Here is a 25,291-nt window from a genome sequence, read left to right as displayed (position 1 = left end):
TTGATTTTATTAATAAGAACTTTTAAGATTCCTGCTACACCTTTGCTTCACATGCTGACAGTCCTTGCTAAAGCCAGCTTGTGTGGCAGCCATTGTGTGTCTAGGCTTGACACCCTGCCCCCAGCCCTCTGTGAAGGGCCTTGCCATTCCTCACTTCTAGGCAGCTCACAGTCTGGGTGCACACCAGCGATTCATAATTAGCCTATTCTCATTCCACCTCATCTTCGCACATAATCATCTCTAATTACACAGGACTGAACAGGATGGCAGGGAGGAGAAAGGGCAACAGGTGGGGGAAGAAATGAGCCTTCAGATCCAACCTGACAGGAGGGGCTTACAAAGCCCGGCTGGCGATGGATGTCAACACCTCTGCATAACGTAAAGTCTGCAACAAAGCCACCAAGGTGGAGCCACCCAGCACATCAAGGCCTCAACAAAAAGAGCTGTCTGTCACATGCTGGCTTCCTTCTGCTCCAGGCTGAGCAGAAACAGAATGTTCAAACACCTCACAGGGCAGAACTTGTCACCTCTACTCCCATTTAAAACAGTAACCCAGAAAGTGCTTGCCCAGTGTGCATAAGGTCCTAGGGCTGATCTCCAGGCCCTTGGTTAAAATCACCAGAGATGACAGGCCGCCATCACTACTCCTGATCACGGAACCCAGCGCAAGCATCCTCTGGACTGGGTGAGCTACGTCCCCTACCTTTTTTCTCTTTTCCATCTTCAGACAGGGTCTCACTAAATTGATTGGGCTCAACTTGAGCTCACTCTGTAGTGCTGGCAGGTTTTGAATTTGCCATCCTCCTGCCTCGGCATCCAGTGGCTTGGACTACAGACCTAATCCACTGGGCCCAGATATAGGCAGCATTTTTTACTAAACCACAGTCGATAAACTTTTGTGGTGATTTTATTTCTTCTAACAGAAATGAGGAGAGGTTGGCTTACCTGTGTTACTCTATGACAGCAGCATTTTAGTTTTAATAATAATAATAATAACAACAACAACAACAATAGCAGGTCTTGGGCTGCAGATGAAAATCTAAAAATCCCATAGCACAGAGGTGTAAGACCATGAGCACCAAAGGTGTGCTGACAACATCAAGACTTGAAAATAAGATTTCAGCATCCCAGATTTCCACAAAGAAAAGGAAAAGAGCAATAATTAAGGCAAACTTCACGAATTCGGTAACATATTTACTCAGTCATTCACATACAGGCACTACATTATGTTCCAAGCACTTTACCTGAATTGATGAACTACACATAAATGGTAAAAATAGCAACAGCAAAAGTTTAATAACCCCAGAATGCTGGCAAGAATTCACTATCAAGTTAGACTGTGGAGAGGTGGCGCATCAGTTAAGACACTGGTTCTCGACCTCTGGGTCATGACCCCTTTGGGAGTCAAACAACCCTTCCAGAAGGGTTGCCTAAGACCATCGGAAAAAAACTAATATTTACATTATGATTCATAACAGTAGCAATTTACAGTTATGAAGTAGCAATGAAGATAATTTTATGGCTGGGGGTCACATCAATATGAGGAACTGTATTAAAGGGTCAAAGCATCAGGAAGGATGAGAACCACTGGGTTAAGCGCACCAGCCGCTCTTCCACAGGACCCAGATTCAGTTTCCAGCACCCATTTCAAGCACCACCAGTAACTCCAACTTGAGGGATCTGATGCCCTCTTCTTGCCTCTAGCAGTCATCTGCATACGGGAGCATTCATATTCTCTCTCAAAAATAAAAACAAAATAAAATCTCTACTCAGAAAAAAAAAAGGGTTAGTGTGATTGCAACTGGCAGATGTCATTGTCCTCATGACTGCACAAACTAGAGACTCAAGGGGTGTGAGGCTCTCGAGTTCCTGATCCTCCCTTGGGGTTACATGGGCTACTGAGTCTCGATCTTCAGAATGCAGAGAACCAAAGTGTGTTGATTTAAAACAAACAAACCACTCAGATTTATTCAATCCAAATTGCCCTAAATGTTGTGTATGTGGGCATACACGCAAAGGTTTGGGGGTGATGTGAAAGGAAGAGACCGGGCCGCTGAGTGGGTATATCTGAGTGGGCATCTGAGTGGGCATCTGAGTGGGCATCTGTACTTCGTCCCGCACACACTGGAGGCCACTGTGAAACAAGCAGAGCTTGAGCAGCACTACGGAACTGGGGGTGGAGTCTAACCTGTAAGACCACACAACCGTGGCCATCGGTACGCTCTCATCTCCCAAGCCCACCTCACTGGGGAACACACGTGGGAACTCTAAGAGCTTCCTATCAGGGGCTCCCTGTAGCTGGGAAGCTCTGTCACTGACAGCTGCCTACCCAGTGCTTCTAAGTGGTTGGCATACAGAGGTGCCGAGACTACAGGTTATGGAATAGTTAACTCCTGCAGCCACAGGGGAAACTTCATCTTGCTGTACCAACATCTTGTTCATAATTAAATACCACAGCCAAATCATACTTTCAATATAAATTTGGCATTAACATCCGCTAATGCCCTCTGCTCCCATCCTGAATCATAAGCAGACATTCCTCAATAGAGACCAGCCAAGGGTGCTATCACCATCCATCACTCACGAGTGACGACTCACTCCTCTATATGTTTGGCCATTTGGGCAAACATATGTTGCCGTGATTTTTTTTTTTTTTTGTTCAAAATCTTGTTTCTGGAGAATGATAAAATATTGCTCTCAGCTGAACTATGGAAAACTTCCAAGGATTTGTATATAATCTCAGCTGTCGTAAATGACAGTTTTGACAGTTTCTTTTTAAAAGCGTAACCAACAACCTAAACACACATATGCTTTTCAGAGATAAAACAATCAGTTATAAAAATAAAGATCAGAGAAAGAACCAACATAACAGAAAAGCAATTCAACCAGAAAACAAGTTTTTGAGATGAACAATAAATGTCTAACAAAACTAGCACAAAGAGAACAAAAGATACCAAATTATCAATATCAGGAAAGATTTCTACAGATAACACAAGCGAATACCATGAGCCGGTTGGAGGATGGTGGCATCACCTGAAAGCATAGACAACCTCCAAATGTCTAAGTGAGAATTAATGCTAACACCGTTCATATACGAAGAGAGAAACAGAGGAGAGACGCCTTCCTACTTCACCCGGTAACACCACAACTATGCTAACGTCTCGGAGGAAGAAAAAAGGAAAACGACAAACCAGTATCTTTAACAGCAGTGTGAAACCTCCTTCCCAAAGTTTAACATATGGATTATATATATATTATCAGTATATATTATAACATATGTGAAAGGATAATAGAAAAGATGATATTCTAAAAAAATGAAATGTAATTTAAAAGATAAAAAATATACATGTAGAAAATGATGGAAACGATAAAAAGGGTGTACCTATGAGGTGATATAACAAGATAAACAGACTATAAAATAAAAAATTATATTTTTCAATATAATCCACTATAAAAAGGTATTATGTTATGACTCATGGGGACTGTCCTAGGAATGAAAGACTCAATATTGATTAATTAATTAGATTCTTCATGGAAGGCAAGGGAAGAAATCATAATAAACTCATCAACTTCAGGAAATAAAGAAAAACACTGGACAAAATTCACCACCTGTCCTGATAAAAACTCAACAAGGAATAGAAAGGAATGGCCCTAATTGGTAAAACAATCATTTACAGAACAATCTACAGCAATGTCATCCTTGATGGTGGAAGAACATCTGGTCTGGCCGCTGCTGCTCAGCACTGTCCTGGAGGTGCTGGCTGGAGTGCTCCCAAGGTCTGAGACTTGGTTCTACCCTCCCTGGGAGCCAGGGGGTTGGCTTGTTTCTGTTCCACAGACATTGGCTGGAGCCAGGAAGCTCCTTGTCCACAAAGTTAATGAATGGAATAACAAAGGGGCATGGGCACCATAATAAACTCCCCAGAGCTCAATGTCCCCCCCAGAGTGACACGGAGAGTCATGTACGCCTGCACACACACAAGAGAGGAACCATTGTGTCTGTGCGGTCTCCTGTTTCCAGGGGAAACGGTAAGTAAGCCCGCTCTTTCGTAGAGAAACATTCCATCTTTCTACAAGGTAGCTGACTTCAGAGTAACTCTGGGAAACAGTCTAGGGAAAAAGAAGTCAGTGTACTGAGTTTTTAATACATCAGCAAGATGTGTAGGAGCACATACAACTCAGGAGCACCCTCCCCATGGGAGCAAGGCAAGAAAAAGAAAAGCTGTCCATAGTCACACAAATGATGAGAGCATCTCTACAGAAACAGAGATCGGGAAGAAATTCTGGCTCCACCAGGTGAGGACAGCAAGGTGAAGAGAAGATAAGACCAAAATGCCAAAGTCAATTATTTGTATCCAGAATATTGTTTTTAAATTCAGAAGAGGAAACAAACAAACACACACACACACACACACACACACACACACACACACACACCTGTCAGGTGCTAAAATTAAAAAAAAATTAATTTGTACAAAGGGACCTTACCTATGTTCAGGGAGATATAAAAGAACCAGATCTCTAGCACACTGTTGATGGCAACCTAAAACAGTACTACCTGAGGGCAGACTGGCAGTACTCAATATTCCTACCAGAGGAGCCTGCAGATGAAAGCATGTGTTAGAGGGTAAGCAGTCCTGTGTGGAAAGAACACTGGAGAAGCCAGCAAAGTTCAAAACAAAGGAAGGTGTTGGCCAGCCTTCCACCCGAAATGCTGGGGATGTAGTTTACAGCCTGGTCATCCCCTGCCATCTGCAGGACCAGGCTACACCTGTATCCCCCAGAGCATTATTTGTTTATCCCAGACTCTCCCCCGCCTCTAAATCTTGAGCATTGTTCCTTAGTTCATAAACTGGTCCTTATGAGATGTCACTTGTACTTTACAACACCCTCAATAACTCTATGTTGTCTTCAGCCAGCCCAATCCTGACTCCCACAGTGTATGTTGACCTCAGTCGTTCTCCCTAGACTCTTATCTTGAGCACTGTTTCTGAGTCAACAAAACCCATCTTTAAACAGTTTCAATGTAAACATCTCTTAAGCTTTGTTGTACACATGAGACTAAAGAACTTGTCACCAGAAAACTTTCTTTTCCCAAATTATGCTGTGCTTAAATATAGCTCAAATCAAAGACCTGGCACCAGGCTCTTGAAGTTTGGCTCAGCACCAGCTAAGTCAGGCTCAACTGAGTTTCATTCTTACCTCACCCAGATCGTTTCCCTGCCGGCTGTAACGCCTGCAGGGACCCCCACATCTGTGTCCAAAGAAGCAGCTGTTCCTGAGACAGTCAAAACTGGGAACAGCACACTCTCTAGCCTCAGCTGCAAGGGTAGACAAATTGACACATCCGTGAGGCAGCACACCACTCAGCAACATGCAATAAATCCTCCTCAAAACAGTTAACTGAACGAGGAGGGCCAGACGATAAACTATGTGATTCCATCCATATGAAATGTTATAAAGTGTGACCACTCTACGGTGACAGAAAGCAGGTGCCTGTAGGAGACTGCAGATGGGGAGGGATGAATGTAATCAGCTTCCTGGTTGTCCTAACACTTTCGTGGGTGTGCTTATGCCCAAAGTTACCGAATTTACACTTCACTGCAACAACTTACAGCTGAAATGAAACTATTTTTAATCAGCTTCAAAGCACCAAAAAGAAACCACTTATCACTTCCTTCCAAGAAAGACTTTCATAAAGCCAGGCCCATGGCTCATACCTGTGATCCCCATACTTCGGAGGCTGAGGCAGGAGGATGGCTGAGAACTTGAGGCCAGCCTTGCCGGGGGTGAGGGGTATTTTACACGGGACTTTATGAAAGTCACAAAGGTTTGATGTTACTATCTGTCATACACAGTATGTGCACAGCAGCAGCTGGCGAGGTTCTCTCAGTTCCCTCTTGTTTATCATTTTTCTTATCAGAAGGAGCTCCTGGCCCCTCTCACACAGCCTCTGCAGTCTCTCCCTCAGAAAACCCTACTCTTCTCTTGCTTTTCTGTTCTATCTCAAGAAATCTTCACTTACGTGACCTCATAGTGACGGGTCCTAGAGCTCATACTTACTTGAGCTGGCTTGTGGCAGATGACTCCATGAATCTCCAGATAGCTGAAGGTTAACTCGAGCTGTAATGAGAGGGAAAGGGGAGGAAGAGACCTGTAATGAGGGCTTAAAAACATATCATTTGAGGTTCAAAACGTGCTATAATCAGAACTACCCCGAGGCAAAGTAAGGTTTGTGCGCCTCCTGAAGCCAGGCTACTGGATACCTCTGTCCACGGTAACAGAGCTGGGATTCATCATATCTCAAAAGAGGCATCACCCACCTCACAAACAGAAGGGAGGAAGCGGCATGCATGCCCGACTTTCACATTACATGCAGGCTCAAACCAAGTCAAGGACCTGCGCTCTACCCCACTGTGCACACTGGCAAAAGCCTTCAGGAGACCGAGCCACCAAATACACATTGTTTCCCCTTTCTCCGTCATGTTCCTTTGGAAAGGCTCAGTCCCCATGGCCTGGTCTTTCTTCTAAACCTTTACCTTCCTCCAGTCTCTCACTAAGTCACATTCTTCCTCAAAATCCATAAAATTCCTCTTTTAGATGGATTTGGAGGAACATAGTTTATGTTATTAATGGCATGTGCATTGTTAAACAAAGCTACCCTTTCTCCAAGTATTCATATATTATTTCTTTTATATTTTATTTATTCATTTTTTATTTTATGATGCTAGGCACCAAACCAAGCCAGCGTGCACAAGCCAGACAAACACCCTACCACTCGGCTGCGTCTTTTCAACAAAAAGCTCCCTCCATTTCTTCTCCTGCGATCATCATCTCTCTTCATCTGCAACATTCTCCGGAATGTGGAGTACCTTCCCAGATCTATCTCTGGTCACTAACGTTTCTCCGGATTGTGGAGTACCTTCCCAGATCTATCTCTGGTCACTAACATTTCTCCAGACTCTGGAGTACCTTCCCAGATCTATCTCTGGTCACTAACGTTTCTCCAGACTCTGGAGTACCTTCCCAGATCTATCTCTGGTCACTAACATTTCTCCGGACTGTGGAGTGCCTTCCCAGATCTATCTCTGGTCACTAACGTTTCTCCGGACTGTGGAGTGCCTTCCCAGATCTATCTCTGGTCACTAACGTTTCTCCGGACTGTGGAGTACCTTCCCAGATCTATCTCTGGTCACTAACATTTCTCCGGACTGTGGAGTGCCTTCCCAGATCTATCTCTGGTCACTAACGTTTCTCCGGACTGTAGAGTACCTTCCCAGATCTATCTCTGGTCACTAACGTTTCTCCGGACTGTGGAGTGCCTTTCCAGATCTATCTCTGGTCACTAACGTTTCTCCAGACTGTTCAGTCTTTCATCTCACACCAAACAGTCACCAGATGTGAGTCCAGGAGACAGGGGGAGATGACAGGGTCGATTGTGTGCCCCATCTCTTTTTTTTCTTAAAGAAAAAAGAGAGCATTTGAAGGCACCTGCTTTGCAGGTGAGCACAGGCGTGTTCTAGATTATGCTTCTTACTCCGCCTCTGTGTGGACCTCAGGGTGTCGATTTTCTCAATAACTCACTTCCGCTGGCCTCCATGATGTCACAGACACTCCCCCTTGTACACTCGCATCCGGTTGCTATGGAGAACACCTCTCATTTAAAGTATCTGACATAAGTGCTACATAAAGAGCAGGCCAGGGACCCTCAACGGTCATCGCATCCAACAGACACAGGGTGGGTGCGCAGCCCTGAACGCTGCGCTGGTGTGAGTCACCAGGTGGGACTCCGCCACCCTGTCAATTTGTCTTGCTGATGCTGGACCACAATTAAGATGCTAGTATTGTGCCCAACAAGGGCTTGCACTGGGCTAGCAGAACCAGGGAAGCCTGTGGAGACTGCAGGTAGTCCTCGGAGGAAAACCTCCAGCTCAATGAGCCTACAAGAGGTGGAAAGGGACCAACATTCAATAACGGATGACTGGCTGAGTCAGAGCTTTGGGGTGTCATTAGACATGCCTAAGGCAGGGCTAGGGGTGTGACTTAAATTGTCAAAATGCTTGCCTCACATGTATGAGGTACTGGGTTCAACCTCCAACACCACACAAACACCCTTCCCCCTGCTCACCCTCCCTCTCCCATTCTTTTTTAGGCTGGCTGGTACCCACTGTAAAGCCCAGGGGTACCTTGAATTCACAGTCATCCTCCTGTCTCCAACTCCCCAAAACACTGCAACTATAGGTGTGTGTCCCGCTGCCTAGCTAAGTCTTCATGAGTGACCTGAGACACATGACTCAATTGTGTGCCCATGTCGATACATTTGGGATATCTCACATATTTACCCAAATATTACCCTGAAGCCTTTTCTTTTTCTTTTCCAGATAGTATCTCTCATACTGCCCAGGTCGGCCTTCAATCTACTATGTAGCCCAGGTTAGCCTGGAATTAATTCATTATGTAGCTGAGGATGGCCTTCAACTCCTGAACCTCGTGTCTCTACCACCGTAGTGCTAGAATCGTGTGTAAGAGTCGGCACATTCGGCTTTGGAGCCTTCCCTTCAGTAGGGCAAGCTGTTTTTCTCAAGCCCCAAAGAACTCCCTCTGCAATAAAGCGGCATTAGCTCTGTTACAGGCAGCCTTCCGGATGTGCCTCCTTCCCCACCCCCACCCCCACCCCGCCTCTCCGTTCTTGCCCCTGTCCTGTTCTAAGCTTACTATGTAGCCTAAGCTGGCCTGGAACCCACAGCCCTCCTCTCTCAGATTCTGAAGTGCAATACCACACCAGCTCTGCCTTGGGTATTTTAGAGAGAATTTAGTTCAGCCTTGCTGCCATAGTCACCGATTAGTTTACACCACAGTATACATGTATCACTTTACATGTCAAAGGGTGAGAACCTGAAGTACCTTTCCTTAGAGAAGCTTGTAAGCTTGGAGCTTAGTACGCAGCTCACACCTGGGAAGCTGAGGAAGGAGGGGTGCTGTGAGTTCAAGGTCAGCCTGAGGTACACAGGGAGTCTGGGGCCAGAGTAAGAAACTGAGGAAAGGGAAGAGGCAAGGGAAGGAGGAGGGGAGGGGAGGGGAAGGGGGAAGGGGGAGTGAAGGGAGGGGTGGGGGAAAGAAAGTAGAGAAGGGAGGGTAGGAAAAAGGGAGGGGGAAGAGGAAGTTAGTGGAGGAAAGGAAGGAAGAGAGGAGGGTTAAAAAGGAAAGGGTGGGAAGATGAGAAGGGAAGAGGTGAGGCAGGAAAGAAGAGAGTGGGGGAGGGAGGGGTGGGGAGGGGAGAGAGGAGGGGAGGTGACGGAGAGTTTGAAATGTTCTTTCCACAGGCAGAATGAACGAGAGGGCTGCGGCGCTCACAACCCGGCACGCCCCTTCAGAATCAGGATTATTGCCCACATGTCTAAACCTGACAGACAAACACTGCTACCTCGGGACTGAGGCAACTAGGAAAGGGACTTGACAGCAGAGCTGAGGGAGAAAAGTGACTGGGGACATGGAACACAAGCTGCGTCACCATTTTTCTTGGGATGGCTTTCCACAGAGAGCTGAAAGGAAATGAAAAGCATCCTTCATGACAACCTCTCGAGGCCTTCTGGAGAGGAATGAAACAAAATGTGTGCGCTAAGATAACTCTAGACACATCAGCCTAAACCCTACCTCTGTGTAACGAATCTGTGAGCACATGTAGCTTGTCCAATCTGCAGAGAGCATGCATCCCAGAACAGCTGCGAGGGCAGCTCAACACATCTGCAGATGACGACATCATATGGAAATGTCAAAGGTTGGACGTCCCTTCATTTGAGTATCTCTGGATATGTGCGAGAGTTGTGCATGTGGCTGTGTCCTGAGTGTGTCTGCCAGTCCATCTCAGACGGAGAACTTAGCACTGCTTACCTTGGTGGGGATGCGGGCTGACAGGAGGAAGGCTCGGCATGACGTGAGCACCTGCAACACAAAAGCAGATGTTGGCGTCAGTACTGCAAATGGACCCGGGGGACTTCAGTCTCACCTGCCTGACGTCAATGACCCTGAGACCCTAAAACTTTCCCTGTCGCCACTGCGGCAGGTGGCATGATTCAGTGTTGTAGTGAGGCTTAGTTCTTGTCATAGAAGAGTAAGTGACCAGGGACAGCTTCTTGGTCCCCTAGAATTAGTTCCAGTCCAGGGATGCCTGCATCGAGGCCTCTATTGAACAAGGAACCCATGAACTCTCTGTTGGGCAGCCGGCCCAGAGACTAGGTCACCGTGGCTGAACGAATGGGCAAGGCACTGCAATGTGGCTGTGGTGCAGTGTCCTAAGTCATCTACGTCGACAGCACACTCAGCGAAGGTCGGTACCTTCTCATTCGCACCCCCCAATGACAAGCGGCACCCAGGTTAGCCCTCCTGTTTCTACCACGAGGGTGCAGGCTGATGGCACTCACATAACGCACAGGCAGAAAAATAAGGCTAGTTTCCCAGAGACCTTCCCAACGCTGCTCCCTTAGACAGGACACTATTGGACTTTCTTCCTGACAACCAGCTAACGACATCGGGACACCATGGGGTCCTGTGGGCCTATAAGCCTCTCTTGCCATCTGAGGACCCCTCTTGAATCCAAAGAAGCTGGTGCCTGGCTTTGAGCAGGGTACCGACCTGTTATCTAACTTGGCTCTCTGCACCACAGAGATCCCCATGGGCCTCATGAGCGGGCTTTTGAAGGAGAGAGAGGCCAAAACCCTGTGAGCAGTAACAGGAGCATTGCCTTCCTTCACTTTCCAAAGAACGTCCTTTTCGCTAAATCCCCGTTAAGCAAATGAGACTCGTACTAATTGAAGAATCCTAGGTTTGAATAGAATCTTAGAAGCTACACGTCAGGACTTGGGGGTGATATGGTTCAGAGTTATAGTGCTTGGCTAGCATGCACTAGAGCAGTGGTTCTCAACCTATGGGTCGCGATCTTTTAGGGGTCAAACAACCCTTTCACAGGGGTCGCCTACCAGACATCCTGCATACCAAATATTTACATTATAATTCGTAACAGTAGCAAAATTACAGTTATGAACTAGCAACAAAAATAATTTTATGGTAAGGGGTCAACACAATGTGATGAACTGTATTAGAAGGTCTCGGCAATCGGAAGGTTGAGAACCACTGCATTCGGACCTAGGTCAGTCTTTACTAAGGAAGAGGGAAGGGGGCTATGCCCAGGATCCGTTCTTGCCTAAAACCTTCACTGCTGGACTTTAGAAGTGGGCCTGCTCTACACAACTCTAATAAGTTCTGGGATTGAAGGCAACAGAAGATATCATCATTTGAAGATTTGATATGCCAGGAGTCAGTCACAGCTCTTGGGGGCCAGGCAAAGGAACAAAGCAATAAACATGAAAAAAGTCAAGGTAAGTGTGGGCAGCATTGCTGGTCATGAGAATGAATGTAGGATGCAGAGAGCCTGAGAGAAACAACCTGAGAGGAAGAGACATTTCTTTTGTCTGGTGGGTCAGAGATCAGTCCATGACCACTTAAGTTCATCGGGGGTCAGAGATTGGAACAGTATAGCAGGGAATACAAGGAGGAGCACATCCGTAACTACTTCTTGGTAGCCAGGAAGAATGAGAAGTGGAGAGAGCCAGGGTACCAATACCTGCATCCTTTGATGAGTCAATCTCTGTTATACACACTGAACTGTCCGGACGTGTGCCTATGTTCAAGTTATGGGAGAAACACTATCCTTATTCCCATTTCACGCCAACGGAGCTGGAGCAGACAGAGACTATCCACCCTGTATAGCAAGAATGGGCTTTCCATGTGATCCTGGTGCTGGCCCCTTCATCCCCCTTTCTGCTTCCTGACTGACGTGTGGGGAGCAGCTCTGCTCCCCCATACTTTCCACATTCCCACAGCAAGTACAGCAGCACATGGCAGAGCTGGAGTTCTGACCCAGGTGCTTTAGCTACACTTCTGGGGTGCTTCCTGCTACTCGCCCCAGATTCTAATCTTCCTCTAAGAGCCAGATTCCTCAGGCATTGGCAGACATGGAACCCCAAACAAGTCACAGAAGAGTAAAGCCTCATGAAGCAAATAGATACACAGGTCATCAGCAACCAGAAGGATGAGTGGTACCCTGAGAAAAAGGTTGAGTTCCTATTGGTGAGTCAGACTGCCTTCCCGCCTCCATCTCTCTGGTCATGGCTTGGTCTCTGTCACTGTCACCATCCTCCTCTGTCTGCCTGCGTCCGGATGCAGACCTCGCAGTCTTTGTCCCTCCTCACTGTCTCCCAATTCTTCCCCTCAGACCCCCTCTCTGCCACTGCTGCCGCTGTTCCCACCAGATCTCTTCCCAGCCTGCTCCAACCTCTTCCTTCCTCTGCTTTCTACACCCGCTGCAGCCCTTTCTTCCCCAGCCCTTCCTCTAAAGGTCACTGTAGACCCTGGGTTGTCCTCAGGCCTTCTGAGAAAACCAACAGACCGTGATCACAGAAGAAATACTGCATTCCAGGAGAGCATTTCATCTGCAACACAGTCACAGAGAAGTGTGAACAATGCATAAACGGAAATGAAGAGATGCCTTTGGACATCAATGAGCAGCACACAGGTAATTAAGCACTTACAAGGTCCCCTGTGTGCACCTCATTAATAAGTCTTGAAAACCAATCTCCAAACACGCACTTAAGCAACTGGAACAGGGAAGCATATAGCATTGCTAGCCTTCCACCAGCCACCAAGCTCAGCCGAACTGGGGGTCCTCTCCCGCCACGCCCCTTCCACAGGTGCTATCACAAGGTATTTCTGGGGGTCACAGGCTGAGTATTAAGTAGTATTTGTCATTTAAACATAAAAGCGATGGAAAAGAAAAGCAAAACCACACATTCGCCTTTGAGTAAGGACCATTTCTTGGTCACAGGAAGACATGTCGTTTTCTAATGATTATTCTGCTTTCACCCTGGAACTTCACAGGCTCACAGTCTGTGGCCTGGTGTGTCAACTTCCTATCTTTACAAGGATGTGTGGCCGTGCTGTGTAAGTGCACAGCATCCTTTTGAAGTTGGACACAGTTCAAAATAAGTTGTTTGAGAAGAGATGCATCCATGAGGAAGCCCAGGCTTTGAAGGAAGACAGACAAGCCATGAAAGATTTGTGCTGGCTGGTCCTACTTTCTGAGAGCTAGCTCCAGTCTCCAGGGTCATGTGGAAGTTCTCAGAAAAATTATAACAAAGGAGAATTGAAGTAGAGCCGATCTTTCAGCACTGAGAGCACAGTGGGTCCAGAGAGCACAGTGGGTCTGGAGAACACAGTGGGTCTGCAGAGCACAGTAGGTCCAGAGAGCACAGTGGGTCCGGAGAGCACAGTGGGTCTGGAGAGACAGTGGGTCTGGAGAACAACACAGTGGGTCCGGAGAGCACAGTGGGTCTGGAGAGCACAGTGGGTCTGGAGAACACAGTGGGTCCGGAGAACACAGTGGGTCTGCAGAGCACAGTGGGTCTGGAGAACACAGTGGGTCCGGAGAGCACAGTGGGTCCGGAGAGCACAGTGGGTCCGGAGAGCACAGTGGGTCCGGAGAGCACAGTGGGTCCGGAGAGCACAGTGGGTCCGGAGAGCACAGTGGGTCTGGAGAGCACAGTGGGTCTGGAGAACACAGTGGGTCCGGAGAACACAGTGGGTCTGGAGAGACAGTGGGTCCGGAGAGCACAGTGGGTCCGGAGAGCACAGTGGGTCTGGAGAGACAGTGGGTCCTCTTATTTCAAGACTGAAAGCTACAGACACTACCATTCTGAACCATGCCTCTTCCTTTACCGGCACAAACTGAGTCAATAAATGAGGCTCCAGGCATGCTGGGAAGCCCCATCCACGCAGTTTCCAAACTGCCCCAAGATGTAGCCCCAGAGGATTTGCAGGCACAGGTATGGATTCCACCTAGAACGGCCAGGATTATACTCATGGGGAGATGTGCTTGAGTAACCCTTCACCTTGGTGTGACCACACACCTCACAAGAACCAGCTTAGGGGAAGAGGCCGAGTTTGGGCTTACAGTTCAAGGGGCTACAGTCCCCTGAGGCAGGGAAGGCACTATGGGAGGAGCATATGGTGAGCTGGTAGCACTGTGTCGTAGGCAGGAAACAGAGAGCAGCCAGAAAGCAGAGCAGGCCTCATGCAGTAACCCAAGCAGTGGGCTCCTAAGACACCCTAAGTTCTACAACCTTCCCCAACAGCACCGTACACTGGGGACCAAGTGTTCGACCACATATTCTTCATGCTCAAACCAAAACCTCCTCAATGATCAGGACTTCCATCATGGCCAAATCTCCTCATTTCAGAGGACATTTCCGGTGTTGGCACCGAGAATCTTGTCGGGAACCAGGTCAACCTACATGCCTGGATTTGGGCTTCAGGAAAAACTTGGATTGAAATTCGGGTTCTCTCACTCTCTTCCACAAAGCTGACACACCCAGCAGATGAGAGGTTGCGGACAGTGTCAAGTGAGGCTCCTGAAATGAGACACTCAGGCAAGAACAGCCACCCCCAGGACCGTGATGAGGAAACAGCAGTTGACAGCAGAGTGTCGCTCCAGCACCTAGCACACGCTTGCTGAACACAGGCTTTCCTTATCAATCTTTCTTTAGGTCTCAAGGGGTACGCAGGTCCACTTCCTCAGGTTTGTTCAACAAAACAAAAGCCACAAAGACACTAAGGCAAACCCTAAACTGAAATTTTCTGTCAATACACAAGTTTTGACCTTGAAAGAGAAGAATTTTCTTGCAAAGTTAAAAAAAAATGAGGAAAGGTAACGTGATAACTCACACCTGTAATCCCACCTGGGGGCTGAGGCAGAAGGATCACTGACACTTCCAGACTTGAGCTACCGAGTAAGAAACCTTGACTATGAGACACCGGGAGAGTGGAGTATGGAGAGCGTACATACACTTAGTCAAGGGACCCTCATCACCAAGAGCAAAGCCATCACTGCCCTCCAGCTCCAAAGACTCCTTCTCCCACAGAGGCTTAGTGTGCACCCCACACAGGGCCACCTCGAATGAGTTTCATCTGATCTTCACCGAAAGGCAGGCACCTGCCCCTTTCTTCTAAAGGAATTCTGATCAAAGGCTCACTGGGCAGTACTTTCTAAAAACTCTGCACACTGTTAAAGTACACGGCTCACAGCGATGCCTACATTTTCTTACAGGGGTGATGAGCTCTGAGGTGGACCCCGGAACCCTCTCCAACACTAATAAAAATGTTACCCTTTTAATTTCATTGCCTAAACCCACACTCATGTGGGGATCTTACACCCTGAGGGTCTTACACCCTGAGGCATCCTGTAAATTCCAAGCAAACCAAATGATAATAGTTGTTTCCCTCTCTTCCAAATGCCCAGCCCCTTGGGGATCGTCTGCAAGCCTTGTGTGATCCACCACACACACCTGAGTAAGGAGTACGGGCAAGTGGTGAGAAGGCTGAGTGACAGATACTGGGAGATTCCTGCAAGGTCACATGGGTTTTAAGGCTCTTAGCACCACACACCACCACAGTAGCCACCGAGCTTTCTAGCTGAGGCAGGAGGACACTTTACCCAAAAGGAACATCAGAAATGCTTCAAGGTAGGGCCACCCCAGATCCCAAGTCCCTCTTTTTTTTTTTTTTTTTTTTTTTTGGTTTTTCAAGACAGGGTTTCTCTGTGTAGCTTTGGAGCCTGTCCTGAACTCACTCTGTAGCCCAGGCCTCGAACTCACAGAGATTCGCCTGCCTCTGCCTCCCGAGTGCTGGCATTAAAGGCCACCACCACCCAGCTCCAAGTCCCTTTCAAAACGGAAGCATCATTCCTGATTGGCAAATATGGGTTCTCTCGTCACTACTAAGTGTTCTCACTATACAATACAGCCTGGCACAGGATTCACCAACTATGGCAAAAGCATACATCCATCTCTTTTGTGGAGTGTGGTAGGGACTGCTGCTTATTTGGTTTCATTTTTAGTTTTAGGAGATGAAGCCTTGCTATGTCACCCTTGAGCTTGAGTTTCCTACCTCCTAAGGCAGTTGTGAGCTACCCCATGAGATGGCTCAGCAGTTGAGGGCACTTGCTGCTCTTCTAGCAATAGTAGACCTTGTTCATAGTCGGGTCACTCAGCTAGCTTATCCACTCAGGTTAAATCTAGACACCTCTCCTCTCGGCTTCATTGCATTATAGTCATGCTATAAATTGAATTATAACCAAATTTAAACAGTGTAATGTGTCTGGGTCCCTGTGTCCAGCTTCATACTTTTGTAAATAGGGTTGTTGGGTGTTGGGTTTTTTATTTTTGTTTTTGTTTTTTTTTTTTTTTGTTGTTGTTGTTGTTTGAGACAACATTTCTTTGTCCAGGAACTCATTTTGTAGACCAGGCTTGCCTCAAACTCACAAAGGTCTGCCGACCTCTGCCTCCCAAGTGCTAGGATTAAAGGCGTGCACCACCATACCTGCCTGGCTCAGTTTTACTGGTATATAACCACAGCAGTTTGTAAAATATATCATCCGTGGCATTAAAAAAAATTGAATTATGTGTACTTAGATGTGTCCACATGGGAGCATGCGCACATGAGTTCAAGTGCACCGGGGCTCATAAGTGGGTGCCAGGTCCCCTGGAGCTGGAGTCAGAGGCAATTATATACCATCTGATATGCGTGCTGGGTCTAGCAGTGTCCGGCTGTGACTCCAGCATCAGTATTTGCTATTTCTATGACCTTGAGGCAAATTACTAAACCTTTGCTGTGCCTCAGTTTCTTCCTTTGTGACTGAGAGCAATAAACCCGGTGTGGCGGCACATACTTATAATCCCAACCTCAAGAGGCTAAAACAAGAGGAACAGTGACTTTGAAGCCAATCTATACTACGTAGTGAGAACCTGTCTCAAAACAAATAAGGGGTGGGGGGACAACCCAAGGGTTGGGGAGGTGGCTCAGTGGGTAAAGAGTCTGCCATCAAATAAAAGCATGAAGAATGGAGTTAAATGCCAGGAAGACACAGCAGCCAACCTGTGTCCCCAGTGCTTAGAAGATGGAGCGGGGGATCCACAGAACAAACTGACTGGTCGCACTAGCTGGGTAAGTGAGCTCCAGGCTCAAGTGAGAGACCCTGACTCAATGTGTACAGTAGAGAACGAATCAAGGAAGAGGCCTGACACCAACTTGTGGCCTTCACATACATGCATACACACACACACACACACACACACACACTGTGCACACAAACAATTAAGAATTTTAAAATAGTATCTGTGTTTCATAGAGCTGTGAGGGTTAAATGAGCTAATACACAAAGTGCTCAAAGGGATTCTGTTCTATGGGGCATGTTATAGTGTCTTTCTATATTGTTATAATTGAATTTATAGTATAACCATAATGTAATGAAACTGAGTGGAGAGGCATCTAGATTTAGCCTGAGTGAATAAGCTAGTCGGGTGAACCAACTGTGAATAGTTTTAATGTCTCTGGAGGAGCAGCAGGTGCACTTAACTGCTGAGCTATCTCAGCACCCACAGTGGGTAGGGTAGCTCACAGCTGCCTGTAACTCAGGCTCCAGAGGAATCTGATGCCCTCTTCTGGCCTACACAGGCAATGCAAATGCACAGAGTACACACAACACATAAATCTTTTTTTTACTTAAAAAATACACTAATTATATCAGCTTAATTGAGAGAAAGAGAGAGAGAGAGAGAGAGAGAGAGAGAGAGAGAGAGAGAGAGAGAGAGAGAGAGAGAGATTGAATTTGCCTATAATCCCAGAACTTGGGGAAAGAAAGGCCATGAGTACAAGGCCAGTCTGGGCTGCACTATGAGATACTGTTATTCATGAATGAATGAAGTGAATGAGTGAATGAATGTTGAAATGAGTTTTTAAGTTACATTCCAAAATTCTGAACCCTGTCTTCCTTAGGCCCTCTCTGGGCTTCCCTGCCCTTGGTGAATGTGGACTTCTAGGAATAACAGGCCCCTGGTGGTAAATGTTTGCTAAAGGGATGTCACTCTCATGGTCCTGATCCTGCAGAAAGGGACAAGAAGCCGCTGAGGTCAGCTTCTATTCTGGTGCCTGGCGCCAGCAAAGGCTTTGTGCTCTAACACCTGTGCAAATCCTTTCCTCCCGCCTGGTTATTTCTGCTTACACAGAAATGGAATGTTTACACACGGCTTGTCAGACATAATCGCTCCATTCTTCCTGCTATCCCATTGCTGCGAGCTGGAAGAAGTCAAGCATGCAGGAAACAAACCAGCTGAACCTTTCCCCACAGGTGAGCATGCACCTCCTTCAAAACAGTATCAATGCTGGGTGCTTTTTCGGTTTATTTTAATGGACAGGTTCTCGCTATGTAACACTGCCTGGCATAGAATTCACTGTGTTTGCCAGGCTGACCTCAAACTACCACAATTGTCCTGTCTCTCTGCCTCTTGAGTACTTAGATTACGGGCATGAACCACCATGTCCAGTCGGTTCTTAATGTAATTATACATTATATCCTCTTTTTTAAAATACCAGGTGATACAAAATTCTGTAATCTAGCACATGATTTTTTTAATGACATTTTTAAAGACAGGGGAATAGCACAATGTGTTTAATTACAGTGCCCTAGTAGTGACACATAGTCAGAAACAGGCCTTCTTTTAAAGTGTCTTAGGGCTGGAGGGGTGGCCCAGAAGTTAAGAGCACTTACCACTCTTTTCAAAGGGCCAAAAGTCCAGCTCTCAACACTCATGTCAGGTGGCCCACAAGCAGCTGTAACTCCAGCTCTGAATGATCCACCACAAACTAACAGCAACAATGAATGATGAACAGGAATCCAGACCAAGTTAAAATTCTCAGGAATCCAAACCAAGTTCAATTCTCCTGCTAATGCCCCCTCATCAGCTACCTAGCTTCTAAACTCCATGGATACACACACACACACACACACACACACACACACACACACACACACACACACATACACACACATGTGCACATAAAAAACAAACAAATAAATGGAGGCATCATGATCACAGGCACTAGAATGGGACCTTCTTAGGCCCAGGGCGAAGGTAAATCAAAGGCCAAGCTCTAGACCCAGGTCAGAGGGTTCATATGGAAGCTTCATGAGGAGGCACTTGGCCTGCATGGCAGCATTTCTGGCCACACCGGCCAGTACCTTCCGACTCTCTAGACATAAGCAAGCTTGTACAAGAAGTCCTTCCAGCTGAATCAACTGTCATCATTTCCCCTTGTCCAACCCTCTCCAGATCCACATCCCGTGCAAGAGTCCTCCATCCTGTGTATCACATCGACAAGGGCCAGGCCGTGCAAGATCACTCCAAGGACAGACAGTAACAGTGACAGCCCACGACTGTGGCCAGTGCACGCCTTGGGAGAGCATGTCCTCAGACGAAAGGACCGATGATGACAGCTAACAACTGGACAAGGGCAGGACAGGAACGGGAAGTGTCATTTGTCTTTGTGTCGTTCTACCACTACATATACCCTCCCCCACCCACTTACAGAATTTCAGCCTCACAACCCGTGTGTGGCCAGCCCACAGAGCCACAGGCATCCCTTCCCTTTTGTCCTGTTAGAATAATCAAATGGAAAAAAAAAAAAAAAATGTGTTCTCTTTCCTTCCTCAGAGCAAAGCTACAAAACAGTCTCCCACTTTGCGAAAGTGCAGGTGGCTCAGAGCCCAAGGACCTGACTCCACCTGATATGACTATAAAATAGAGGTGGAGGAGTGAGAATACGCACTCATTCCAGAGAAGAGAAACGGAGAGGGGATATGGCAGCAGCCAGCAACAACGAACGTGGGATGGAATTCCACGTGGAATTCTCCTGGTAATGCCCACCTGCTGGCTACCTGACCACTTTCAAACGCTTCCAGCATTCTCTGACCTCTAAGGTGCCTTTAGAGCAGGCGAGAGGATTAACACAGTTGGGGCACTGAAGACCAGGTGCTCGCCTAGCTACTTCAGCTGACTTCACACGTGGCCCCAGGACCCGGCTCCACTCTGCCTTCATGGCCCCACGTATGTCCTCACAATTGGTGCCTCCATTCACACAGAATACTACATCCTGAAGATGAGCCACCCTAGTACGAATTCTGACTCACTGCAAAACCTCGCAAGCACGGGATTTTTAGGCAGCTGTATCTCTGTACCCTGCTCTCCTGATTGTAGAACTAAGGGCCACACTGCCCACCTCGGTGAGGCTGTCACAAGTGTTCAAAATGTGGGCTCTTCCTCCACGTGGTCTTCCCATCCCTCGACCTCCTCAACCATCCCACCACGCCCTGGCCTGGGCTGGTTATTACCTCTAAGATCTCCTTTCTATTTGTTTGGTGTGATGCTTGGGTTCATCCTACAACTTCAAAGGCAATAGTCAACTGTTCCGCTGTCATCTCCCCGGCTACCTTGAGGATTGCTAACTCAGGCATCCTTCTTTCGGCCGCCTCCTTCTCCTTCTCCCCTTCTAGGAGTGGGAGTATGGTCATGCCATCATAAGAGCTTGGAACATCTTGCCTACCTTCGCAGGACTGCCAAGCCATAAATAAAGTATGGCTTCCCTTCCCCAGAGTGCTATCCATGAACGCTGCACAGCTCTTGCAGGCCCCTTCAGCTTCCTTCCCCATTTTAACACAGCTTTTCAGAACAGGTTTGTATCCTCAGTCGGAGGTTTGGGGACAAAATCACTACGCTGGTATTCAAAAGTGGCTTCTCTCCCACAACTCAACTGAAATTCCTCTTACAGAATTCTTGATCAACTTTCTGCTGCCTAGGTTGGTCTTGAATTCCTCAACTCCTGCCACCCCAACCTTATTTTCCAGAGCATGGGGGTTACAGGTTTATTACACCACACCCTGCTTTCAAATGCTCCCCCTCCCACTGCTGGCTCATCCCACCCCCCAACTCACATTCCAACCTAAAAGACATCTCTAAGGAAGAACCCTGTCACAGGCTCCCATCCTACTTTCCCAGAACAATCGGAATGCTGGGATTGTGTATGTCTTATCTGCCAACCTTACCAGACCATAGGGTATGTGGGAAGAGGAAAAGGCTGTGTCCTCTTCATTCAGTGCCCCCATGGTACCTGGCACACAGCCTGCTTGCATCTCTGCCTCATGAACGCTCACTTTTCTTCCTTGCTTTATTTTCCAGCAGCAAAAATTCTAGATTGTAGAAGGGGAGAAGTTGCTACACCTGTGATACTGATTATTTTTATTTCACGTGTATGAGAGTATTCCGCCTAAATGCATGTCTGGGGTGTGCAATGCCGGTAGAGGTCAGATCCCTGGAGCTCGCAGACAGATACCTGGGAGTCACCACGTGGGTCTAAGAATTGAACTCGGGTCCTCTGGAAAAGCAGCCATTGCTCTCAACCACTGAGCCATCTCTCCAGCTCCTGTGAATCTAATTCTAAAATCTGAGTTCTCTCTAACACCATCCTCTGCCTACCATGTAACTAATACATCCTTCTGAGTTAATAATCATATTCCATAAGGAAAAGACCAGAAAATCTTCTGTTTCCAACTTACCTGCACCCTCTTCAAACACATCTACTAGCTGTCCAAAGAAGAGGAACAAGAAAAAAAAACTAGCAGAGGAGAGCTACTGGGCGTTGGGCACTGCTGTCTGCCTGCTGCCTACTGTGCTCAAAGACCCGATGAAACAGCTCCAGCCTTCCGCACTGCCCAGGGGCTGCGACGTCACTTCCGCAATGGATGAGGGTTCAGGGAAACCCACTTTAATAAAAGCTTTCAGATGTCTGCTCACGGAAGTAAATGATGGATGAAGGATGGGTCAGGATCCCAGTGAGAAAGACTTTACAAGAAATATAAAAATTATCGGGGTGGGGAAAAGGAAAAAAAATTATCATGTATTATTTTAGTGACAATTGATAGATATTTAAATACTACAGAAGCCATCGTTGAATGCCAGGACACAGAGTTGGGCCTGTTTGCACTCAAGAGATGGAAGCAGAAAGATTATGAAGTATGAGAATATCCTGGGTTACACAGCAAATCCCAGGTCAGCCAGAACTACACAGAGAAAATTTATCTCAAAATCACAAAGAAAGCCAGGCATGGTGGAAAGGCATACATACTAAGGAAGAGGGGGCAATTTGTTTTTCTTTTCTTTTTTTTTTAAAGATGGCATAATTTTTCTTCCTCGGAGCTACGTGGAGAAGAAGTGTTTTGCTTGGGGAACAGAGAAATCATCATTCCTCTATTACGGCCACTAAGTGTCCTGCCAAATGGGCAGAGTTTTTGAAATCAAACTGTTTGCATCCGAGGGAAGAAGTTAAAAGTTGCAAGGCAACTCTTCCACCAGCCCTGCCTCTGCCTACATAATGAAAGTAGGTGACTCTTCCTTCTTTAACGCCCCCAACCCTTCCCAAAGTGTCCCCTCTGTGCTGGCAGCAGACCAGATGCTCAACCTGGCATCCGTGACTTCCCATGGCCAGGGATTGGCTTCCAACTCTATAAACTGCAGAGCAGATCCTTCCCCCACTGCCTCCATCTACCGACCTCTAATAACCCGGCTCCAACTCTTCTGCATCCCCCAGGGTGCTGGTGTGATGGCTACAGCCAACAAGAAACTGAGCAGACCTCCAGCCCCACCCCCCCACCCCACCGCTACCCTCACCTTCTCCCCACATTCCACACCAGGAACTCTGGGTAAATCCCCCTCTTCCTGAGCCCATGAGGGAGCAGGAGGAGAACTTAGGTCTCCTACAGAGGCAGACAAATGAAATGGCCTGAAACCAGAGCAATGTCAGTGTGGGTAGAAGCCAGCTTCCGCCTGGGGATGCTCCTTACCAGGAGGGGGCTTGGGCTTTTCTCTCTTGCAAATAATGAATTTAAATTTGTAGGAACCTTTGTTTCCAAAACAACAGATTCCCCTTCAAACCAGGAGTAGTGGCACACCTCTATAATCCCAGCACTTAGGAGGAAAAAGGGGGAGGATTCCACTTTTAAAATCATCTCCCACCTCCCAAGGCATGGGGGGGGGGGGTAACAAACAAAAACCAAAATAGTCACTTCAGTATGCTTGATCTATTCCATTTTCTTTCTGGGCCATAGTGAAATACGATCAAAGTCAATATTAAATATTTAAGTAAATAGTTTATTCATTCAACAAACAAATAATTACTCTGTGGCTGCACGGAGCTAGACACTAAATAGTAAAGGACGCAGGCTCTGCCTTCCAGTGGCTCATATTCTACTGGAGTGGAGACACATTACAGGCAAATAAGACATGGGTCCATGACTAGTGGTAAGTGAAATGGAGAAACACATGGCATTGGGGAAACAGGGCTAACAATGATGGCGTACCTGTAACCCCAAAACTCAGCCAAGGCATGAGAAGTGCCCCAAGCTTAAGGCCAGCCTGGGCTACATAACAAGTTTCAGGCCAGCTGACCTACATAGTGGGGGGGGGGGGGCGGAGAGAGAAAGAAGGGGGAAGCCTTGCAGTCTGGGGGATGGGAACAGATGATGCCAGGCTGGTGAGACCCCACATGGGTATCTTGGATAAGAGTGGTCCAAGCAGAGAAATCAGTATCTGCTCAATTGGAGGCCGAAAAAGAGCTTCTGGCAGCTGGAAGACAAAAGCTGGGCGCTCAGGAGGCTGCCACTGGGACCCAGAGATCTGAGGCCTAAGACAAGTGACCACACTCTGCTCCCACTGGTGACCGCGGTGACTGCCAACTAGAAAGTGGGCAGGAGGGCAGAGCGTATCCAGGTGGACTCAGTTAGGAGGCAGCTGCTACGATTCCGAAGAGGGACGACAACAGCAGGCATGCGATGGAGAGAGGCATCCTAAGACTCTGTGCAGTAAGAATGGAGCCCAACTGGTTTTGGTGATGGAAAGTACTTGAAACTAAGATTTATTTCACCAAAAGTTGCCAGTTTGGCTTATACTCATGAAATAATTATATAACAACTCAAGATGACCTGTGACTCCGGGTCTTCTAGATTGATCTAGATAAAGTCTTACCTAATAAAGCAAGAAGACCGCGTGGAGTTGGTTGATGGGCTCATTGCTGAAGCAGCATCTCACTCTGGCCCAGGCTGGCCTGTAGTTGAAATTGGCTCAAGCTGACAAGGATCTTCCCGCCTCCGCCCCCTAAATGCTAGAATTACAATTAGGAGCCCCCACACCTAGCTAGGCAAGGCAAACTTTACAGAAAAAGTGCAACTTCAAAGCAAACTGGTCCAGCAAGATGGCTGAGGTAGTAGTGGCACCTGCCACCAACGCTGATGACCTGAGTTTGATCTCTGCAGCCCACATGGTAAAAGAGCCAAGTTGCCCTCTGACACCCACACGTGCACCTATATACATACGTGCAAATACATACATGCACACAAATAAATAAGCAACTGTAATAAAAATTTGTCTTAATAAAAGCAAAGAACTCATTCCAGGGTTTTTCAAATATTCTCTGAAGCTTTAGCAGAACAGCGACATCCTTATTCTGAATAGAGGAAAATGGTTCTTTTACCAAAATGATGCCCAACCTCCATCCTGCCCCTTCATCATTTCAAAATCATAATAAGCCAGATGTTCTAAAAAGTAACTTTGAGGAAGAAAAGGGCAAGGCTATCTTTTTACACTCTCCAGTCTTCTAGAACACTGCTCTCACAGAACTTTCCGCCAATGTCCTGTTTGTGGATATCCTGACACACAATCCACTGGCCACATGTGGATAGAGTAAGTATATAAGCATTTGCAATGTGACTAGAGTAACCGAGGGTTTTATTTACTTTCTGTGAAGTTAACATGGGCCTTGTGGCTGATAGTTACCATATTAGACTTCCATATTACCTCCAGAAAAAAATTCCACCACGCATTCATGAATTACTTTTCAAGTGTCCTACTTAACACTGTCAACTTGACATCCTAGAATAACCTAGAAAGAACCACAATTGAGTAATTGCCTTTATCAGGCTGGCCTGTGGCATGTCTGTGAGGGGTTGTCTTGATTGTTAATTGATGTAGGGTAGGAGGGCCCAGCCCACTGTGGGTAGTGCCATTCCCCTGGCAGGTGGTCCTGGAGTACATGAGGAAGGCAGGTGAGCATAAGCCTGTGAGTGAGCCAGCAAGCAGGATTCCCCCATGGTTTCTGCCCTGCCTTCCCTTGAGGGTGGCCTGTACGGCGAAGTAAACCATTACTTGCCCTCCAAGTTGCTTTTGGTGCTGGTATCTGTCACAGCAACAAAACACAAACTAAAATAAGCAAACAAAATAAATTCATGGGCTCTAAAAGGCCATGTTCTATTTTATTACCATCAAAGTCTCCTGTTTTTCACACAAGATGCACTTTCCTA

At 47.1% G+C, this 25,291-nt stretch overlaps 1 protein-coding gene across 11 annotated transcripts in view; it reads right to left on the bottom strand.

Annotated features, from left to right (window-relative positions):
* Carmil1 (capping protein regulator and myosin 1 linker 1) overlaps positions 1–25,291 on the bottom strand; it is a 299,648-nt gene that overhangs the window by 176,046 nt on the left and 98,311 nt on the right. For all 11 annotated transcript variants that reach the window (XM_028880526.2, XM_028880554.2, XM_028880547.2 and 8 more), the window contains exons 3-4: positions 9,892–9,942; positions 6,064–6,123 (exon numbers count right to left, since the gene is read on the bottom strand). In XM_028880526.2, coding sequence (XP_028736359.1) covers positions 6,064–6,123; positions 9,892–9,942 — 111 coding nt within the window. The remainder of the gene's footprint in view (positions 1–6,063; positions 6,124–9,891; positions 9,943–25,291) is intronic.

This window comes from Peromyscus leucopus, chromosome 5 (assembly GCF_004664715.2).
Source record: "Peromyscus leucopus breed LL Stock chromosome 5, UCI_PerLeu_2.1, whole genome shotgun sequence".
Taxonomy (NCBI): Eukaryota; Metazoa; Chordata; class Mammalia; order Rodentia; family Cricetidae; genus Peromyscus; species Peromyscus leucopus.
The sequence above is the reverse complement of the archived record's forward strand: the minus strand, read 5'-3'. Positions and strand labels throughout refer to the sequence as shown.